Raw genomic sequence first — 20245 nt, 5'->3', positions numbered from 1 at the left:
ACAGGCCCTTTACTTTCATAACGGGGGGTGGGGGTGGGGGGGCTGTAAGGGTAAGTTGGTCCTTTGAACCAGCCTGGGTGAGTCCACTGCTCTAACCCCACTGCAGAGCTTGACAATAATTCAAACCACATTTTGAATGATGCAAAACATTTAGGTTCTGCAGAAACTCTGCAATGATGGTTAACCCTTGTGCTATCTTAGATGACCCCACCCTTACATTGACGTGTTCTCCCTACCATGACAAAGGTGGATAAAGGTGGAAAGATTTCATGTCATCCATGGACACCAGTGAAGATCACAAATCATTGAAGAAAAAAGGTTCAGAGCACTGTCTAGTGGGTCTAGATGACCCAACTCCCAATGTTAAAGTGCCTAGGATAGCTCAAGGGTTACACGCGTCTGTTCTGCAGCAGAACCGCCGGCTCATATAGACCATGAGCCGGCGGTTCTGCTGCCTGCTGGAGGTCTCACTGAAAACTCACACCTGTGGGTCCATGGACTCCACCAACCACAATTCAGAGCTCGACCCTCCCCAAGTGAACAAAGACTCAAAAAAGATCAGTGAAGAACAATTAAAAGCCTGTGTAAAGAGGTGTGTATGCAGTCGTGTATGTGCATGTTTGTGTGTGTATATACACAGATGTGTGTGTCTGTATACAATTGGATGTATGTTTACAAGTGTGTGTACACACATGTGTGCATACAGTTCTGCGTGCAAAGGTGTGTGTATACACATACGTGTGTGTGTACACAGGTGTGTGTATACACATTCGTGTGTGTGTACACAGGTGTGTGTTTACAAGTGTGGGTACACACGTGTGTGCATACAGGTGTGTATGTACAAAGGTGTGTGTAAACATATACTTGTGTGTACACAGGCGTGTATACAGTTGTGTTTACAACTGTGTGTACACACATGTAGAACTGTGCGTGTGCAGGTGTCTGTATACAGCTGTGTGTTTGTTAACAGGTGTGTGTACACAGTTGTACACACACTTGTAAACACATGTGTGTAACCCTTGTGCTATCTTAGATGACCCCACCCTTACATTGACGTGTTCTCCCTACCATGACAAAGGTGGATAAAGGTGGAAAGATTTCATGTAATCCATGGACACCAGTGAAGATCACAAATCATTGAAGAAAAAAAGGTTCAGCGCACTGTCTAGTGGGTCTAGATGACCCAACTCCCAATGTTAAAGTGCCTAGCATAGCACAAGGGGTACATGTGTGTGCCTGTACACAGGTGTGTTTTCAGTTCCAGCAGTGAGGAGAATCCACGGTTCTGTTCTGTAGCTATAGCTCCGTTTTGCTTCTGTCTGGAGTTTTTTTTGTAAAAAACATTTTTGTTGCTACGGTTTTTTTGCACAAAAGATCTTCAGAAGAAGTGAAAAAGCTGCTGAATGTTTTGGTGCCGCATGAACATCAGCTGAACTCCTCATGACCTGCTTCCTCCATCAGGACGCCGGTTTGGACTCTGATGTTTCAGATCTTCTGCAGGAAGCTCCTTCATGTCAGGCGGCATCTGTTCATGAAACGGTTGAACGTTTTCCTCGGTGCTGCTGTCAGACTGTTCTTACACTTTAAATGTTTGACGTAATGTTCTGTGGACGCTGGAGAAACATCTGTCAGCATCAGGATGTCTCTGCTGACCAGGAGACATCTCAACTCATCAATGTGGTGTTTAGAAGCAGAAAAATTCTGAACGTTGCTTTGTTTTCAGGAGAACTGTGTGTTTATCATCTTGCAACAACCCACAAAAGCACATCAGATGGAAAACTGCACGGAAACCTCCTCTAAACCTTCATGAACCCTGATGGGACTCTGTGCTTCTCCTGCCTTTGTCTTCATGAAGGTTTCCTCTCACCTTTGGCCAACATTTTTCTATATTTGATATTGTTTCTATCAGAAGTTGTCAGATGGTGCCGACCCGCGTCCTCGGGCCCAGTTTGTCGTGTTTTAGCTGCAGCTCTCACTCCTCGGTTCCGTGTAGCTGTTGTGATCCGTGCGTCTGGAATAAACCACATGAAGACCCAGAGTCTGCTTTTGTGTCTGAAGCTCCACTTTTTAAAGGACGCTCACGTGAAGTTAGAAAACATGAAGGATCTTATTTGTGCAGTTGCATAAAAATTCTCGTCATAAATTGTTTGAAAGCTTCAGACCTGAGGTCATCTCCAGAATGAGAAGACAGGAGCATCCAGCCCAGAAGAAACTAAAAACATCCAGATTCTTGAGACACAAACCTTTCAAACGAGGACAAACTGACTTATTTTTAGTAGGAACATTCCGCTTCGATTCTTTAGCCCCAATCCGGTTTCGGAGTCATTTGTTTTGGAGTATCAGCCAATACCGAATTCCGATCCAATACTTTGGTTGCACATGCATACAAAAATGACCTAGATAGTAAAAATAGGTGATAATTAATTGATAATGATAATAATTAATTGACTGAAGCTTCAGGACCATCAGAACTCTTAAGTGTTTTTGATCAGACCTCTTAAAAATTCTTAAAAATGCTAACTTGCTTCCAAAATCGTTGTAGTATGACTATGATGAGTAGCTCATATCAGCGTAAAGATTTATCAGTTATGGTTGTTATCAAGAGATTATGGATTTCTTTTCTTTTTAATCACTTTTTCCTTGAGCTTGAACTTTGTTGACGGTCCCTTAAGGCCGCGTCACACTGCCGCTACATACAAGTTGTGCATGTTACACGGATGAAAACCGGTCATATGTGAATAAATGTGGAAAAAGTGAGAAAATTGCGGTCTTTATGTGAAATGTTAACAGATGTTTCACGAATAAACCACATTAAAATGACAGAAGACTTACAAATAAACCACGCTAAGAACATCTAAACCCACGCTGCGTTGAATTTCTTCACTTTGACCTTCAGAGCACTGAGCAGAAATCACATGGCGTCAGCACCATGGTCAGCTCCCGCCGTGTTGTTTTGTTTAAACGGATTCCGCTAGTCCACGCCAGTTCTAAGTCAGTTGCTAGGCGCTAGCTGAGGCAGCCTGCCGGGGGGCCCCACCGAGAGCCAGAGTCACATCTGCGTCCTCCCGTAACCCTCACCCGCTTCCCCCATCTGGACGAGCCGGATGGGGGGAGAGAGAGCCCAGCTACAGACTGTTGGAGCGCTGAACAGTTGTCCGCTTTCTAAACCTGTCACACAACACACCAATCGTGCATGGACCATGCGTGATCATTGCATTGTTCCTGATATTCAGTGATTCCTGTAATTTTTACGTGACGTGTGCGCCGTTTATGCGCGAAAAGTCCATTAGAAATACGTGAAACAGTCGTGGAAAACCATAAATTTGTATATGCGTCTCACAAAAATCACGCATAGTTGTTTAGCCCTTGTGCTATCCTATGGGGTCAAGATGACCATTGACGTGTTCTCCCTACCATGACAAAGGTGGATAAAGGTGGAAAGATTTCATGTAATCCATGGACACCAGTGAAGATCACAAATCATTGAAGAAAAAAGGATCAGCGCACTGTCTAGTGGGTCTAGATGACCCAACTCCATTGTCAAAGTGTCTAGGATAGCACAAGGGTTAAGATTTATGTAATAATTGCGTATAAACTACATAAAATACGTGTAAACTGTGTAATTCATAATTCTCAACCAACCAAAAATTTTGAACAGCTCAAAACCAAACTCACGTAAAGACCCGTTGGCTGAAACCCTAGACGGACATCTGCAGCATTGAGGAAGGACTTATGAATCATGTATGTCACGCATGGATCACAAAAAAAAGAATTACATACATGGAACATGTACAACATGTAGGCTGCTTCTGTGTGACACGACCTCACAGCACAGAGAGCAACGCTCAATACAAAGAAACCAAAGAGATTTTTTCTGTTAAGACAAACCCAAAGAAACCCTTGGTGTCAGTGTGAAACATTTATTAAAATTCCAAATCTGTGAACATCTTTCTAACTTCACCAAACTGTTTTTGTGCGCCTCCTGATCAAACCGCTGACGTTTTCCGCTGCGTTTGACTTCCAACAAGAGTATTTATCGCTTATCATAAGCTGGAAATATACAGAAATGATCAAAATAGGAATAAAATAAGTGATCAGGATCCAACATCTGAGACCAAGTGAGTCTGAAATCTGTCAATCACCAGCAGGTTCCATAAAGAACCCCCTCCGGACTGCTCCATTTGAGGGTCCAGGTCTTTCAGTGACCTCTGGTTCTGGAGGCAGATCTTCATCAATTCAGCATAGAACTCCAGCAGGAGCTGCCACCGGCGTGCCGCGCTCCTGCTGGAGCTCCACACTCACTGGGTTCTCCTCAGGGTGTCGGGGTTCTGCTGCACCGGTTCTGCTGCAGCACCGGTTCTGCTGCACCGGTTCTGCTGCAGCACCTCCCTTGCAGCGGAAGCTGCCAGCTCCTCTCACGACGCAGTCAAGCTGTTGGAGATGTAGCCTTGGTCGGACCCGCTCCTGGGCCCCTTTCTGTTGGGCTCCAGCTGATCCTCCTGCTCCTCATCCACTTCCTCAGGAATGGAGCATCCGTCAGGAACGGAAGGGAAATGCAGAGCCTCTGGGAATGCCTGTACAGACGGAGCAGAGGCATCTTCATCATCCTCAGCGGGGCTCTGAGTTAGGATCCGTTCCTCCAGAGAGAGCCAGGTTCCTCCTGAGGGGGACTGGAAGTCCAGAACCGGCTCGTGGATGTAGAGCTGTGGAGTGGTGGGGTGTGGGGGCAGCGGGACCTGGCTGGCCAGGTGCTGAGGATGATGAAGCACCGCTGGAAGGAGTTCAACCATATGCTGAGGCTGCAGCGGCGGCCTGAGCTCAGGAGAGAGAAGCAGAACGCTGCTGCAGGCTTCAGTGACGCTCACGTCACAGGCGTAGACCGGAGGCCCGTCTCTGATGGCGGGAACACACTCCAGAACGGCGGGGATCTGCTCCTCGACCTGCTGGACCTCAAGCGTGACGTCCTCCTCACTCTCCACGCACTCCTTCTCAAACCAGTCCGGGTTCTCCTGCTGGAAGGCCTTGAAGACCTGGATGGCCTCCTTCAGGGCCCTCCCCGAGGGGCTGCTGGAGTACTCCTCCTCCCCAATTCCCAGGATGTGGTTGATCCGATCCGGCTGGTACTTCTCCATGTCCAGGAGTCTGAAGAAGAGCTCCTCAAAGTGCTTCATCAGACTGTATTTGGCCGCGATGTTGAAGACGGAGGGCACGTCCTCCGCGCTGCTGATGTCCTCGAAGTACGCCACCAGGTACTTTCCCAGCATCCCTGCCTGGTGCATGTCGGACAGGAAGAGGTTCAGGAAGGGGATGAGCATGTCGTCGGTGGGGGAGAGGACGTCCTCCCTCAGGGTCACGCGGCCCAGACCGCACATGGCCCTCCACTTGGCCTGGACCCCAGGAGAGCACAGCACCAGGATCTTGTCGGACGGGTTTCTCAGCTGCTGCCGCTGCCACTCCAGCCAGCGCACTCGACCCACCATGCTGACCGAGCTGGAGTCCAGCAGGTCCACCACAACCTTGGTGCCACACTTGGCTTGGAGGAAGGCACACAGCTTCAGGACCACGTCCCGGTACAGGCGGTGGTCCTGGGAGTAGATGACCAGGACTTTCGGAGGATGCAGCAGCGGCTCCAGACGCTCCTTTTCTGGATCCCGGGGCGGCTCCGGAGGAAACGCTTTCCCTGAAACACAAACCGCCATGAGGAGGACAAACGGGCACAGAGGCGGGGAGGGGGCGGACAGAATACCTTTCCTTCTGCAGAGAAACCAGCCGGCAGCTGCCAGCACGACGCACGAGAGGCTCCCCGCCACCACGGCAAACGGGTACGGCGTGTCCGGTTTCTGCGTGGGAACTACTAGAAGAAACACGGGAGAAACAAAGGCGTGAGGTCAGGAGCTGGGAAAGTTCAGACTCTTCAGGATGAAGATGGAAGAATCTCTGCTGTTCTTTTGGTTTCCTGCTTAGTTTGAAAGATCTGCGGTTAAATCCCAGAAAAATGTTCAGAAATCTTCTGGATCTCAGCTTTATGTGCTCAGCTCCTTCAGGAGGAGATCCCTGCTTCCTCTCGTGGTCTTTTGTTTTACACCCACTGCAAAAACAGGCCTCCTAAAAAGTCAAAAATATTTAAAATAAGCCCAAAAAAATCTGTCACTAGGGTAAGAAGATGGTTTTATCATAAAATTCCTGTTTTAAGAAATCATTTCTAAGATGAACTTTAAGATGATTTTTCTTGCACGACAGAAAATTAGCATTTTTCTTGAAGCAACGCTCTTTTTACTTTCTTCAGATTCCGTTTTTTTTATTTGGGAATATGGATCTATGTGAAGCCCAGATTTATGTCTTCTCTATCTCTTCTCTGCCCAAAGAAACTTGATTTTTTTTATTAGCTTTGGGCTTTTAATTTAGTGACTAGAGCAGCCGCTTTAAGGAAGTGGCGGATGGATTTAGGACCAATGAGGAGGCGAGCGCGCCCTGACATGAGGTGGTGGACAGAATCCTGTAGGTTCCAGAACAAAACGTTCTTTTGAATCCCAAAAAAGAAAAGAAAAACTGTATGGATTCTGTCATTCTTTGCCTGCAGCCCAGTACCAGGTGACGGACAGAGGGGTACTGGTCTGCGGCTCGGGGCTGGGGACCACAGTTGGATCAGTTTTCATGTAAAGAACCAGATTCAGCATCAGAACGCGGTCCAAAGCAAACCAGTTTTCCCTCAAAGACGTCTCTGAGGATGTCTGGAGGTCAGTGACGGTGTCAGAAAGCGGAGCTTCGTACCCGCTCCACAAAGATCTCCAGTTCGTCTTCTTCTGGGACAGTCGCTTTGGCAGAGCGGGAAAAGGGGTTTGATCTGTAGAGAAACAATCAGACGAAGGGTTCAGGCCACAAAACCACGTCTGGGTCTTCGTCCTCTGTAGGGGGGCAGTGAAGCTTTATGAAGCTCAGAAACCGATGAAACCATTTCCAGCTTCAAAAAGAAGTTGTCTCCACAGAGACACCTAGTGGCCGTCTGCTCTAATGACCACATTCTGCTGAATACCTGAATGCTGCTGCTCATCTGCATTCAGCAAACGGAATCTTAGTGCACCCACCATCCCAGACGACCCCCCCCCCCCCCCCCCCATGAATGCGTAGATGACTGGGAAACAAACCTCGACATCAAACTGGCAGCAGGACCTCGGCCACTTGGAGAGCATGAAGGTTGCATTCAGGATCTTCTGGCCTCCCTGGGAAAAAAAAACAAGAGTTTCAGGTTTCTGATACGAAGGCTCTGTGAAAATGAAAAAAGAAAAGAAAAGAGTAGAAAAGAAAAGACTCAGTTAATGATGTTAATAAGTTTCCTTTGAATTTAAGCACATGTCAGTTACGGTGGTGATGACATCATCTGCCGCTGCAGGCAGACTGTGCCGCTGCTTCGACCAAATGAGAGCAGGAGAAGGTTTTTTTTCTTTGACGTTTTGGGCCTTTGATGATTTAAGTGAGTTTTTGTCGATGCAGGTTTGCCTTTGGGCTGTTTGTTTAGTATTTTTACTTCCTCTTAAATTGGTAACGTGCCGCTAGATGAGCACTAATTTACCCATAAGCAGTGTAGAGCGCCGGCTCCAGTCCGGCTGCTCGGCATTATCTCTGCATGTACATGTACATGTACACATCCAGATCTGCTGCTGTCAACAGACAAACCTATGAAGTGAATATGCTCTGTAAAAAATAATAATGTAATAAACTACAGTGAAGCATTTTTAACATTTATCTTTTTTGTAAACTTGTGTTTTGAGGACTTTAAGTATCTTTTTCAAGTCCTTATCGCTGATGTTGACAGCGATGGATAAAGAAAGTGACCGAGGGAAAACTGCAGAGTTAAATGCAGTCAGGTGGAAAAGGTGGGAGCACGGAACCTTGGTGCTGGTGCGCCGGAGAAAAGAGGTTAGGCGCGGCGGTGGAACCAGTGCAAACATTTCATCTACTTGTGGACTTTGTTTCCTGGAAACAAACTTTTTCTTCATCATCTGGACAAAAAACAATGTGATAAAAAGGTGAACTTTCTTTCTCTCGGAACTGACGCTTTGGATCACTTTACGTGACGTTTAGCTTACAAACCACTTTCCTGCAGGCTCGTTTACCATGACAACACGCCACTCTGCATATCACAGTCTGCTTGTTTTAAACATGAAAAAAACTTTATTGATTATGTCTTCCTTTCTGCATTGACCATGGTATAAGCGGGATAATGTCCATTATCAGGAACGAATGGACTTTGCAGAAGAAACCGTCCGACTCAAAGAGCCGTCCGTGACTTTCTGACAGTGGAAACCTCAAAGGACGTTAATGAAAGTGTTTATGTTCGGACTGCTGAGAGAAACTCTCTGAACTGCACAGGAATCTTCATTTCAGAAACCATGTCAGACGTTAGCCAGCTTCAAAAGTCTTCAAAACTGGAGAAAAAAAGAAATTCAAAGTTTCTCTGGGACGATTTCTTTGGAGAAATGAAGACATGTTCTACCTACTTTCTGAGAAAAAGATGTGCAGGAGGACACATATAAAGTCTTTGGTCACATTCAAGCACATCAGGGAGTGACATCCAGCAGTTCCATGACGCCACTCACCTCAGAAACCGTGACGGTTTGGAGCTGCTGTCCACATTTCACAAAGACGTCGTAGCTGTGGCAGAGCGGGTCGCCAGCGAAGCTGACGGCCAGAGAGCCGTCTGCGGTCTGAGCCATGCTGATGTTCGGCTGCCACAGGCTCCCTGCAGAGAGGAGGCGGAGTGAGCCAATCACAGCGCACGCGCGTGTGCACGCTCACCAGAACACAAGACTCACCTGTCTCTATGCAGTACTGGGTGTTCTCCATTTCAGGGACGTTACAGTCTGAGGAAGCAGAGCAGCATCAGGTTAGACGACGGTCACGTACCCCGAAACCCGAAATGAGAGTTTCTCCACATATCCGGCAGGTGGCCGCATGGCGGCATTAGCGACCGGGAGGTGGTAGTGGCATTTTTACACGACATGGGTCAGTGGCTGCCCGGGCACATTTGGAGGTGGTTTGGTGGCTGTCCGGTGACAGGCGGGTGGCAGGAAGGCAGCAGTGTCATCATTGACGGAAAATGGACTGATCGTCTGCTGATTGGCCGATTTCTGCCACCATCAGATTGTTAGTAATCGTAAGGCAGCAGGTAGTCGGGCTGTTGACGAGCTCCGTGAGGACCGCTGTATGTTTTTGTACATTTACCTCATTCTTACATATTCCTGTCTTCTGCTCATTAGTCTTTCAGTCTAAGCTCACCTGGAACCTGCACTCTGGTGCTGACGTCGTAGAAGCTGTGACCTTCCTCTGGTTTGGGGATGTTGAAGACGGAGACTTTGTACTCCTGACCCGGCTGCAGAACCAGCATGTCTGAGGAGATCAACCACTGGAAGAACAGACCAGACCATCAGCTGACACCAATCTGGACCCGATTCCACCCCGGTCCCGCCCTTTTTCAGCGCAGCCTGCTGCTTCCGACGACCACCGACCTAAAACAGAACTAGACGCTCAGAGAGTACAGCAGCTGAGTGTGTGACCTCCTCTGTACAGCTGATTTATTCACTAAATGATCACATATTGCTCCATCCTCTCAAACTATCAGGTAACTTTAAAGCCGCGGTTATTCGGCCATGAACACTCTTAGCAGTGGGCGGGCTGTGTTTTGATTGGTTTAGCAGTGGGACCCACCAAGTCCCAATAAACAGGAAGACACTAGTGGGGGCGTGGCCTCTAAACGGGAGGCTTCCTGCTTCACATCACTGGGAGGTTCTGAAGTTTTCTGGACATCTTCAGTCAGGAACAGATCAAGTTGGATAAAAACTTTCAGCGCCCCCATGTGGCTGGTTTGGCTCATCACTGACATCTAGGAAAGAACCAAACATATTCTGGAGTCTGTCCTGGCCGCTCCACGTCTCCATCTCTCTTTTCCTCAGGCAGAGCCTGCATTTCTATTTAGGGTCTTTGTCTGGTTGTTGGATAAACCCCTGAACAAATGGGTGCACGAAAGCGTGTCGTGCTGGTTAAATAATAATAATTGATACTTTATTCATCCCAAAATGGGGATAATCTTTCCTCGCATTTGACCCCTCCCCTGGGGGAGCGGTGAGCTGAACTGCGCTCGGGATAAGGGTACAAGCCACTCATCCTGAATCCAGCAAAACATCCCCTTATCATCACGCTATCTTCTCCGTGTTTTACAGTCTCCATAGACTCTGGAGCCATCCTTTCAACCTTATTGACAAAGACTTTGTGGAAAGAACCAAAGATGTTCCGTTTTGGGTCTTTGGCCCATAATTCCTTCACCCCCTCCAGTGTTTCTTGGTTCAGATGAGCCGCTTGATCTTATTCTGACGTCTTAGGAGGGGCTTTGTTGCTGAAGCATCCAGTCAACCCTGCAGTTCTGGTGCTGCGCTCCCACTGGGCACATGTCGCGGGTTCTACAAAGCACTTTAGCATATACTGGGTTGTCCCCACCTGATACTCGTACATTTATCTACAGTTGGAAGAGGCTTATTGTGGAACCTCAAAGCGGCGTAAATCTGGTGAATCTTGTTCCAGGCTTTTTCTGTCTATTCCGATCCATGAAAGCCTTCTAGTCAGGCACAAACCACTAAAATGCATTTCTCCCTCATGATCAATTATCCAACGTTTGACACTTCCGTAAATTAAAAAGGAAGCTACCAAATCAAAGTCCCCTTCAGCGGATGGAAGTCTCTGTTGGCTGGCTGTAGGACAGGAAACCAGGTTCTATAGGGCAAGACCCTTCGTGTTACTCTATATGTGGCCACAAAGGGGTTCGGGTCTGCGTCCCCCTGTGCCGGTCCCCAGCCTGGATACTACAGAGTTGTCAGGAAGAGGATCTGGTGTAAAAATGTCTGCCAAACCACCTGTGGGAAATAGTGAAAGCAGACTCGCTGTGGCGGTCCCTGATGGGATATGCCTAAAGGTGAAGAACAACCAAATCAAAGTCCCTGATTGGTCAAAGTTGAACTGGTTTAACTTTTAAAGCGTGTTCAATAGCTGCGGGTTTTGTCCACAGAGCCCACAAACTGACGTTAAAACTTCTGTAGTGACGAATGAATGCGAGTTTTGAACACGGAAGCCCGAAACGTGCGTTTATGTAGACGTTTGATTGGATGTGGTCGCTTGAATGCATGTTTCTGAGCCAGGTATGAACGTAGCGTTAGTTTTCACAGTTCAAACGGAGACTGGAGACCACAATGAAGCTGTTGTCTTGTGAGATGCTGATCCTGCCGTAGTCCCACCTCCCCTTACAGGTGAGGACAGGCTGTCTGATACAAAATATCTAGATCGTAGACCGCTTGGCGATCCCCAGAGCAAAAATGTTCGTGTACTTTTTTTTCTACAGGCATGCTGTGAGCGACAGGTCATAGTGGACCCGGACAACCCAAAAACCTGCAGCATCTATATGGGTCAACCCCTGGTATGACTGAGGCTTAACTGTCAGAAAGGTGTCAAACATCTCTGAACCTTTAAAAGTTAGTGACCCTCACCTTTTTATTTGACGGGTCCCTCTGGGGAAGTTTGCCCTTAAAGGAAAATCGAAGACAATCGTTGCGTCCGGTGGAGATGGTGAGAAGGTGGAGCTCGGTGGCGACCAGGTAAGAAATGCTGCCTGCAGAAGAAGATGATGAGCTGCTGCTTCTTCCCCACAGAGCTATCAGGAATCAAACCCGTGACACAGAAGGGGGTGTTGATCCTCTCTAGACTGACTCACCATCATCCTTTATCTCCCACTGCGCCTGCAGGACTGCCTGGCGCCGGCCTTCATCGTCTGTCATGGTGATGACCTGGACATCCGGCTCCTCTGGAGCGCTGGGTGTGTAATTCTTCACCTTCAGCCATTCGGGGTCCATGCAGTTACCTGCATGTACACACACAAATACACAAACACACACAGACACACAGGGGATCAGACCTGCAGTTTCTGAACCCTGAAGGTCATCAGAGCATCAAGACAAAGTCCCAACAGTCTTCTGTCCAGCTCTTACCCACAATTCATTCACTCATCTGTCTGTCTCCATAGAGACGGGTCCTTTTCCAGAAATGATGCTTAAGTTTTCTGAACGCCTCGTGGTCATATTGAGTCACTGGAACGTTAATCACCTTCCTGCCGTTTTGTAATTGTTGTAACATAAATAAATGTTTTTATTAAAATAAAGCAACAAAACAAAAAAAAAACTCATGTCAGGGATATCCAAAGGAAGGTTTGAAATTATTATATCATGTTGTGGCCAAGAATGAGAAACTTTGATTCAAGGGATCCTTCCAAAATATCACACACATTCCACCAGTTGAGGTCTACAATCACAACCAAAGTAATGTTGACCTTTGACCTCGGGAAGAGGCCACCATCTTGATTTTTTTTTTTGTTAAGCCACCTTTAGTACCATCTACAAATATAACCTCTTTCAATCTATCGCCTCCTAACTCCTCAAGCATCATTGGGAAAGTAATTAAGAAGTAATGTTGGTTTTAAAGTTTGTACATTCTGAACGCCGTTAGCATGGCGAGCTCACTAAAGTGGCGTCCCCCTGTTACTGGCACATTTTCTACGATATGTTGTGAAAATATCATCAGCGAATCGTTGGCTCAAGCTGTACGAAACAATATGACATAATATGAACACATTAGGAAAGTAGGCATGGTTAACAAAACAAAAAAACCTCGGTTGCCATGGAGACACAGAAATTTCCTTTTGCCGATTCTTCTAAAAATTACTGCGACCCGTTTGTCACCCCCGGACTAGCAAAAAATTAAATGGTTGCTATGGAGATAAAAACAACATAAAAGCCACAGTTTTGAAAAAAAAAGTGTTTTTTTTTTTATGTGCAGCTCTGACCAGGATGGCAGTGGCAGAAGGGGGGGGGGGGGGGGCGTGTACCAGCTGCCAATGAGGGCCGGTCAAACGGGGGGGATGGCAAGGCCCCCATTCAATGCCGCTCCTGATATAAATGTGCATTTTGTTCATTTCTGTCTTTGTTGTCAACAGAAGTGCAGGAAATGATGTGCGGTGTTCTGGCAGGAGTGAGGAGGAGTGTGACTCACTGAGGCTGATGGCGCAGTTCAGGTCCTGCAGCTGAAACACAAAACAACCAGGTCAGATGAGGAGGCGGCAGGTTCAGCGTCTCACGCAGACAGGAAGTCCATCTGCTCCAAAATCAGACTCGATGCCATCCGTCCAAGCTCTGCTGTTTTCAGGCGGTGAACACTGAACCACAGCCAGAGGTTTGAGTCCCTTTTTAACTAAATTACAGGCATGAAGCTTTCATTAAACTGTAACCAGAACTTTACCACATTATGCATGAGGAAATATTAACTCAGCTTTATCATTGAAAGAAATATTTCATCGAATGGATCAATAATTTACCATAAGGGGACATTTTTCTATAGAGTCGGGATTATTAGGGACAAAATAAACAGTTTTGTCTATTCTTTAAAATAATCAAAACTTTAATCTCTAACTCTTTTTTTAAAATCCCAATTTCTTTAGAAATTCTGAGAAACTTTTTCTTCTGGCCGTTCAGATCATTTTCATCTTTGTGTTTCCGGTTGGTTTCGTTTTCCGAATTAAAATGTATTTTTACAGATTTAGGATGAAACGACAGGAATTATCCCGGGTAAGATTAGACTGGATCGCATTCAAACTCTGGGTCAACAGTTTCTTCCAAAGAATCCAGAACACAAAGGTTTTTCTTTTTCAAGGCAAACAACACAGCAGGTAAACAAACAGCGCGCGCGTCTCACCTGTCGCGGGCACGTGAGGTTGTGTCCAGACAAGACCGTGACCGCTGACAAGCGGGCCACGAGCACGAGGATGGTTAGGAAAGTCCTCATGTCGCTTCGCGGTCATAGAACCAGAACCAGGACCCGCTCGCTCATGTCTGAAGCAGCAGGAAAAGTCTCGAGCGCGTTGAATGTGAAACTTCCTGCTAAAAAAAAAAAAAAACCTCGCGCAGTTTACTGGAAAAACCTGTCGAGTGATGCCTTCAGGTGTCCCCGGAATTTATGGCTCCGCGAGGACAGCGGCCATTCGCGGAGCCGCGATTTTAACTTGGCAGGCGGAGCTCCGCGCGCGGATATTCACTTTTCCGATTTTCCACGGTGACATGAAAGCGCCACGAAAGATTTCCGCAACCCACTTCCTCATTCAGAGTCGTGACCTCACCTGTGTAGGTGTGTGCGCGGGCGCTGTCTACACTGACTGGGCCTCCGGCTAATTCTGAACTTTTTATTTATTAGAACTCTTTAGATAAATTAAAATTCCCCTCTGAGTTGAGCGCAGAACTATTGTTGCAGAGTAAACCTTCCCTCATTTCCCACGATCCCTTTATTTATGCTCTCTCCCACTAGCTTACAGCCCATTTAAAGCCCACAGGTAACAATAGCAGTGCAACAAAAATGGTGAGCAATATCAGCGCCGTCCAGATTCCAGCTCAGACAGGGAAAACAAAGACATTCATGGATCTATTTATTTGCAAGTGGAGGCATTAGAAGGCTGTAGGTGTACATTACACCTACAGCATTTTCCGTCTGTTTCAGCTGTACCACTTTAAAGAAAAACTTTAGCCTTAATTTTCTTAAAATATGTCCTCCATCATGAAACAAATGCCACATGAACATGTAAAATCTGACCATATGACTGTCCATCCATCCTTTTATTAATATAAATCAGTCATCCTGTCCTGGTCCCTTTGCTGGAAAACAGCCCCAAAGCATGATGTTTCCACCCCCGTGCTTTACAGTGGGTCTGGTGTTCTTTGGAATGTAACAGCATTCTTTCTTCTCCAAACAACAAGTAGAGTTCTTACCAAAATGTTCTATTTTGGTTTCATCTGACCATAGGAAATTCTCCCAATCCTCTTCTGGATCATCCAAATGCTCTCTAGTAAACTTTAGACGGGTCTGCACATGTACTGGCTTTAGTAGGGGGACAAGTCTGGCACTGCAGAGTTTGAGTCCCTGGTGGTGTAGTGTGTTATTGATGTTTTACTTTGGTCCCAGCTCTCTGCAGGTCATTTACTAGGTCCCCCATGGGGTTCTGGGACTTTTGCTCACCGTTCTTGTGATTATTTTGACCCCACAGGGTGAGATCCTGGGAGTAGCCCCAGATGGAGGGAGATTATTTGTGGTCTTGTACGTCTTTCATTTCCCAATATTTGCTCCCACATTTGATTTCTTCACACCAAGCTGCTTAACTATAGCAGATTTAGTCTTCTCAGCTTGATGAAGGTCAACTATTTGGTTTCTGGTGTCCTAAGACAGCTCTATGGTCTTGTCTATAGTGGAGTTTGGAGTGAGACTGTTTGAGGTTGTAGGCATATGTGTTTCTCCCAAATATGTCAGGAAATTCTTGAACTCTGGCAGCCAGGGCTAGTTTTCATTTGATTAAATATAAATATTTAAATGCTAATACTAAAATAGAGGGCCCACCCATCTGCCAATTAAACAGAAACATGTGTTCAAAGTCATAAAAAATTTGAGCTCTAATAAAATACAAACGACTAATTAGAAAAAAGAACTCACCTTAAACAGCGATAAAAATCAAAAATGTTTTTCAAACCAAACTGAATGTGTTCCTTTTTTTTACCAGAAATGTTACATTTTTAACACGAGCCACTGGAAAACGACTCCTTTTCCCCCAGTGGACCTTTCAGGAACTGCAACGGTACTTCAAGTTGGTAAAATGGTAAATACTTCTATAGCGCTTTCTACCCTCTTTCAAAAGCCCAAAGCGCTTTACAGTCACAGTCCCATTCACACAGTCACACACACATTCACACACTGATGTCGGTTCCGCTGCCAAAAACTGGCTCCAACCTCGCACCAGAGGCAAGGTGGGGTTCAGTGTCTTGCCCAAGGACACTTCGACACATGGGTGTGCAAGGCAGGAATCGAACCTTCAATATTTTTGATCATGGGTCGACCGCCCTACCGCTGCACCACGGCCGCCCAAGTGAGGTGGAGGATCGCATCAAACAGTTAAAACGTGGAACTGAACAGCCCAAAACTGTTTTAAATAAAATGGACTCAAAAAGATCAGAAAATATCAGTAGAGCAGCAAAAGGCTGTTTGGGAAACAAACAGAGGCTCCAAAAATACGGTAAATTACTTTAATGATAAAATAATAGGGAAAAAAAAATGTTTGTAGCATTTTTATTGGGAAATTATAATTTCCATTTTACATCATAAAAAAACACAAGAAAGCTAAAAGATCATACCATACCCACAGTATACGATAATGTTTAGGAGTAAAGATGAAAGTGTCAAAGTGAAGATAAATAAAGGTCATTAAAGACCATAAAGTGAGCATAAATGATGAAGAACATTCCTGCTGCTTCGTCTGGAAGAACGGATCAGTTCTCCTGCAGTTTAAGGAGTTGGGTTAATAAGAAAGGAGTCCTTATCAGGACTACATAATCCCTTTAAGGTCGCATTAAAGCCATGAAACCACCACGAAGAAGAAAGCGAGTGTCAAAGACGGTCAGGTTCTCGTTTGCTCCATCGTCTTCCTCAGTGGAGCTGCAGAAGCTGCATGTGAGCCTCGGTTAGCTGCAGAGGTGAAGCTCTGCAGCTCCACCTCCTCCTGATCCCGACCTGAACGGAGCCATCAGAGGATCACACAGCTGGAGGCGGAGCTTTCTGCACTGCTGACACAAAGGGAAATGGGCGAGGGTCACAGGCTAAACAGAACTTTAGTGTGCTATAGTATTCAGTCAGTTTGACGTCCGTGTACTGGTAGAGGATTATGGGAAGGAGCTGACAGAAGAACCAGTTATTCATTCATCTACCTTCACTTTTAGGCTCATTGTAAACATTCTGACCTGCTGATGTGTCAAAACTAGAAGAAATTGTTGGAGAGGAACAGATTTCTGTCAGGAAGATCTGATGGAGAAAACGAACCACGACCAGCGTTCCCACCTCGCTCCTGCCTCATCAGACTCTTTCATCCTCTTCGGCACGCTGCAGTCCTGCTCGGCGACAGTTGGAGCATGCTCAGTGGCGTCGGCGAGGGGCTGAAAGGGGGCGGGGCATTCAGATAGTTGAATATGGAACCTTTTATGCGTCAGAAACTACATTTCTTTAACGGCGTCACTCAGAGTTTTACAGAGATGTAAAAAGGCGGAATCACGCAGCCGCTACGTCCATTTTCCACGAGTAAAAAGTCGTTCTTTCGTCATTCATGTGTTTCTTGCCTCGTTGATCTGCACTGATGTCCATCGAGCCTTTCAGGATTTTACGTGAATTCCATTTTGAGCTGGTCAAAATTTTTGGTGTGTGCTGTTTCCGTGTGTTTTATGTAGTTTATACACAATTATTACGTAATTCTTATGCAATTGTTTGTGATTTTTTTTTGTAGATTCATACACAAATTTTTGTCTTTTCACGACCGTTTTTCGTGTGTCTAACTGACTTTTCATGTACGTCCCAACTCTGTATGACTTTAATATCGCGTATATGTCGCACAAATCATGCTGAAATGACGTTGATGCATGAATAATTTATGATGGCATCTAAACAGGACAACAATCACACATGGTTCATGTTCTATTCTGTTTTTAACGTGATTCATTCGAGAAAACTTCACATGAAGACCACAACTTTCTCACTTTTTCTACTTATATTCACCAATTTCCATCCGTGTAATACGTGTTAACCGTACGCAGAGGCTGTGAGACTCGGCCTTAAGGTTTTGGCATCAGCACACAAACATGGAGGATCTTTGGACCAGCAGCACAGGAAAGGTGGCTGGCTGTGCACGTGCGCGTCCGTGCACGTGAGCAGCACTCACCATGTGCCTCTTCCTGCCGCTGCTGCATGGCTGCCCCCCCCATCCGTCCTCCCTCTGATGGATCACGGTCGCTTTGGGCTGCAACTTCCTGTGACGACCACACCAACGAGCCTCTTTGAGCACTTCTGAGACCACAACATTCAGGTAACCATGGCAACCTGCTGCTGACGCACAAATTGAGAACTAAAGAGATGAAAAGTTCGGAAACAAAAAAAACCCCAAAACAACCCACACTCCTCTCTTCAGGGTTTTACAAATGAGAAATACGATAAACATCTGAAACGTTCTTGACACTAGACTATAAGTTTGTTTGCAAAACGAAAAAAATTTCCACAACTCTGCAAACAACAAATCGGAATATTTAAAACTGTTGCTTTTCCCTTTTTAAACCCAAAGTCTGCACTTTTTTGGTATATGAGGACAGTTTCACTGCATAAAGCTTTAGAATGTGTGTGTGTGTGGGGGGGGGGGGGGGGGCGGGGGGGCGGGCAGGTTTGGGTGGATTCCTTTTCTTGACGTAAATCTATGATGTGATCTTTGGTGGAAGATCCTGTCAGGAGTTTTATTGAGGAAATCTAAAGGGTCACCTATAACAGGAGCCAGGAGCCTCACTTTGCTGTTTGGGTTTAGTCTCACATTTACCGTGTTTGATCACAGATTCTTGGGCTCTTTCACTGCTTCCGTCTGGTCTTTTACGCATTCAGACTGATGTTTTTTAACTAATTTTTCAAACTTTGCAAACACTTAAAGACCCACTCCAATGAAACTTTGTTTTTGGTGTGTTTTTTGGAGATTTTCTCAGGTTTGAGAACATACAATGGGTCAAAAAAGTATTTCGTCAACCACTAATTGTGGAAGTTCTCCCACTTAAAAACATCCCTGCTCTAGAGGAGATCTGCATGGAGGAATGGGCCAAAATACCAGCAACAGTTTGTGAAAACCTTGTGAAGACTTACAGAAAACATTTGACTGCTGTCATTGCCAGGAAAGTGTATACAACAAAGTATTGAGTCGTACTTTTGTTATTGATCCACCATAATTTACAAATAGATATTTAAAAAATGAGACGATGGGATTTTTTGCCCCCCCCCTCATGTTGTTAAAATTACAGGCCTCTCTCAGAATTAAGAAAATGAAGATAAAATTGTGTTTACAGTTATATTTTTGTTTGTTTTGTTATGTTTGAAGTTAAGCAGGAACCTGACAGAAAAACAAGGGACGTTGTTTAAAGGGATGAATTTAATTTCTTTCTCAACCTTTCTTTTTGTATTATCTTTTGTGTATTCTGATCTCATGTTTTAAAAATAAAGGTATGCATTTTAAAGGCACTTCATTTTCATACATCCAGTAAAAACACAAATATGTAGTAACCATTCTGGCACAATATATTAAATAGATAGAATTTTGGTCTTATCTGTGTATCGAATCAAAACCTAACTAATGATCCACAGCCCTAAGGTGTGTGTGTGTGTATGTGTGAGTGTGTGTGTGTAGGTGTGTGTGTAGGTGTGTGTGTTACCTGATGGCTGCGCTCAGGTTCTGGTGCCAGTCATTCAGGTCCTCCTGGTTGTTGGACATCAACAGAACTTTGGCTTTGGGGAAGGTTAACTGGAGGAAGACGTCATGTGTTACAAACATTCACCAGGAGGCTGAAGTCACATTATCGGAAGGAACTCCAGTAGAATACTTTCAAATGACCTCAAAGTTCCTGCAGGTCAGAAAGTTTCTTCTGTGCTTCAGAAAGACTTAATGAGGAGGTCAAAAACAACAGACCGACCGGGTCAACCCCAATATGGGAGTCCACACGGCTCCTCCCCCACCTTAACACAAAGCTATTACAACTGAACCCGGAAGAGATCAAAGGAGAGAAAAACCAAACAACCAAGAAAGCAACCAGCTGGTCTGCCGTCACAGTCGGCTGCTATGATCACAGAGTGCAAAAGAAGGGGCCGGGAAGGCGGTCCACGCCTCAGAAAAGGTCCAAACAGAACAACCCTATGCAGGTCATCAAGCATATTTAAAACATGTTTAATAGTGATGAAGGCGGAGCCTATTGATGCTGTCGCCTTTCCTTTCCACTACAGCATTCGCCATGAACGAATATGCAATGTAGCATAACAGTGGGAGGAGTTTATGATCACTTTAAGACATGAAATGTGATTCATCAGTGATTGTGTTTAGATTTTGCATACCTGAGCCAGGTGCTTCACACTAAATCTCTGCATTCACCGAGGGATAACTGGCATGTGGCGGCCAAGCGTTCATAGCGACGTCGCTTTTTGTGAAGCAGAATTCACCAAGCGTTGGATTGTTCACCCACTAATAGGGAACGTGAGCTGGGTTTAGTTAGTCTTACCCTACTGATGATGTGTTGTTGCAATGGTAATCCTGCTGCCTACAACTGTGATGAAGGCA

The 20245-nt window shown here is 45.7% G+C and overlaps 2 protein-coding genes across 5 annotated transcripts in view; both read right to left on the bottom strand.

Annotated features, from left to right (window-relative positions):
- Positions 1–3904: 3904 nt before the first annotated feature.
- Positions 3905–14015, bottom strand: il17ra1a (interleukin 17 receptor A1a). 2 transcript variants are annotated; one of them, XM_023952494.2, is made up of 11 exons: positions 13786–14015; positions 13087–13117; positions 11756–11902; positions 11532–11653; positions 9277–9403; positions 8814–8861; positions 8598–8740; positions 7146–7220; positions 6772–6844; positions 5747–5854; positions 3905–5680 (listed from the first exon to the last, which is right to left on the bottom strand). In XM_023952494.2, the coding sequence occupies exons 1-11, from the start codon at positions 13873–13875 to the stop codon at positions 4416–4418; spliced, it is 2229 nt and encodes a 742-aa protein (XP_023808262.1). In that variant the 5' UTR covers positions 13876–14015; the 3' UTR covers positions 3905–4415. The 2 variants fall into 2 exon arrangements, with proteins under 2 accessions (XP_023808262.1, XP_023808263.1); XM_023952495.2 differs by having other exon boundaries at positions 5747–5851.
- Positions 14016–16180: 2165 nt separating this feature from the next.
- The window catches only part of arhgef39 (Rho guanine nucleotide exchange factor (GEF) 39), a 41335-nt gene continuing 37270 nt past the window's right edge, over positions 16181–20245 (bottom strand). For 2 of the 3 annotated variants that reach the window (XM_004082996.5, XM_078941932.1), the window contains exons 9-12: positions 19350–19438; positions 17831–17918; positions 16960–17054; positions 16181–16685 (exon numbers count right to left, since the gene is read on the bottom strand). In XM_004082996.5, the coding sequence (XP_004083044.1) occupies positions 16649–16685; positions 16960–17054; positions 17831–17918; positions 19350–19438 (309 nt within the window). In that variant the 3' untranslated portion in view covers positions 16181–16648. Of the gene's footprint in view, positions 16686–16959; positions 17055–17830; positions 17992–19349; positions 19439–20245 lie in introns of all 3 variants that reach the window. The other variant, XR_013653638.1, reaches the window with a different exon arrangement.

Source organism: Oryzias latipes, chromosome 23 (assembly GCF_053564925.1).
Source record: "Oryzias latipes strain Hd-rR chromosome 23, Olatipes_Hd-rR_3.1".
Taxonomy (NCBI): Eukaryota; Metazoa; Chordata; class Actinopteri; order Beloniformes; family Adrianichthyidae; genus Oryzias; species Oryzias latipes.
Note: the sequence above shows the minus strand (reverse complement) of the source record. Positions and strands in the feature narration are given on the sequence as shown.

Excerpts from the sequence above, each read along its gene's own strand:
- il17ra1a (XM_023952494.2), bottom strand. The coding sequence starts at position 13,875 with ATGAGGACTTTCCTAACCATCCTCGTGCTCGTGGCCCGCTTGTCAGCG. Across the intron at positions 11,654-11,755 it reads GTGGGAGATAAAGGATGATG|GCAGCATTTCTTACCTGGTC; the intron begins GTGAGTCAGTCT and ends CTTCTTCTGCAG. Across the intron at positions 5,855-6,771 it reads TGGAGATCTTTGTGGAGCGG|TAGTTCCCACGCAGAAACCG; the intron begins GTACGAAGCTCC and ends TGTTTCTTCTAG.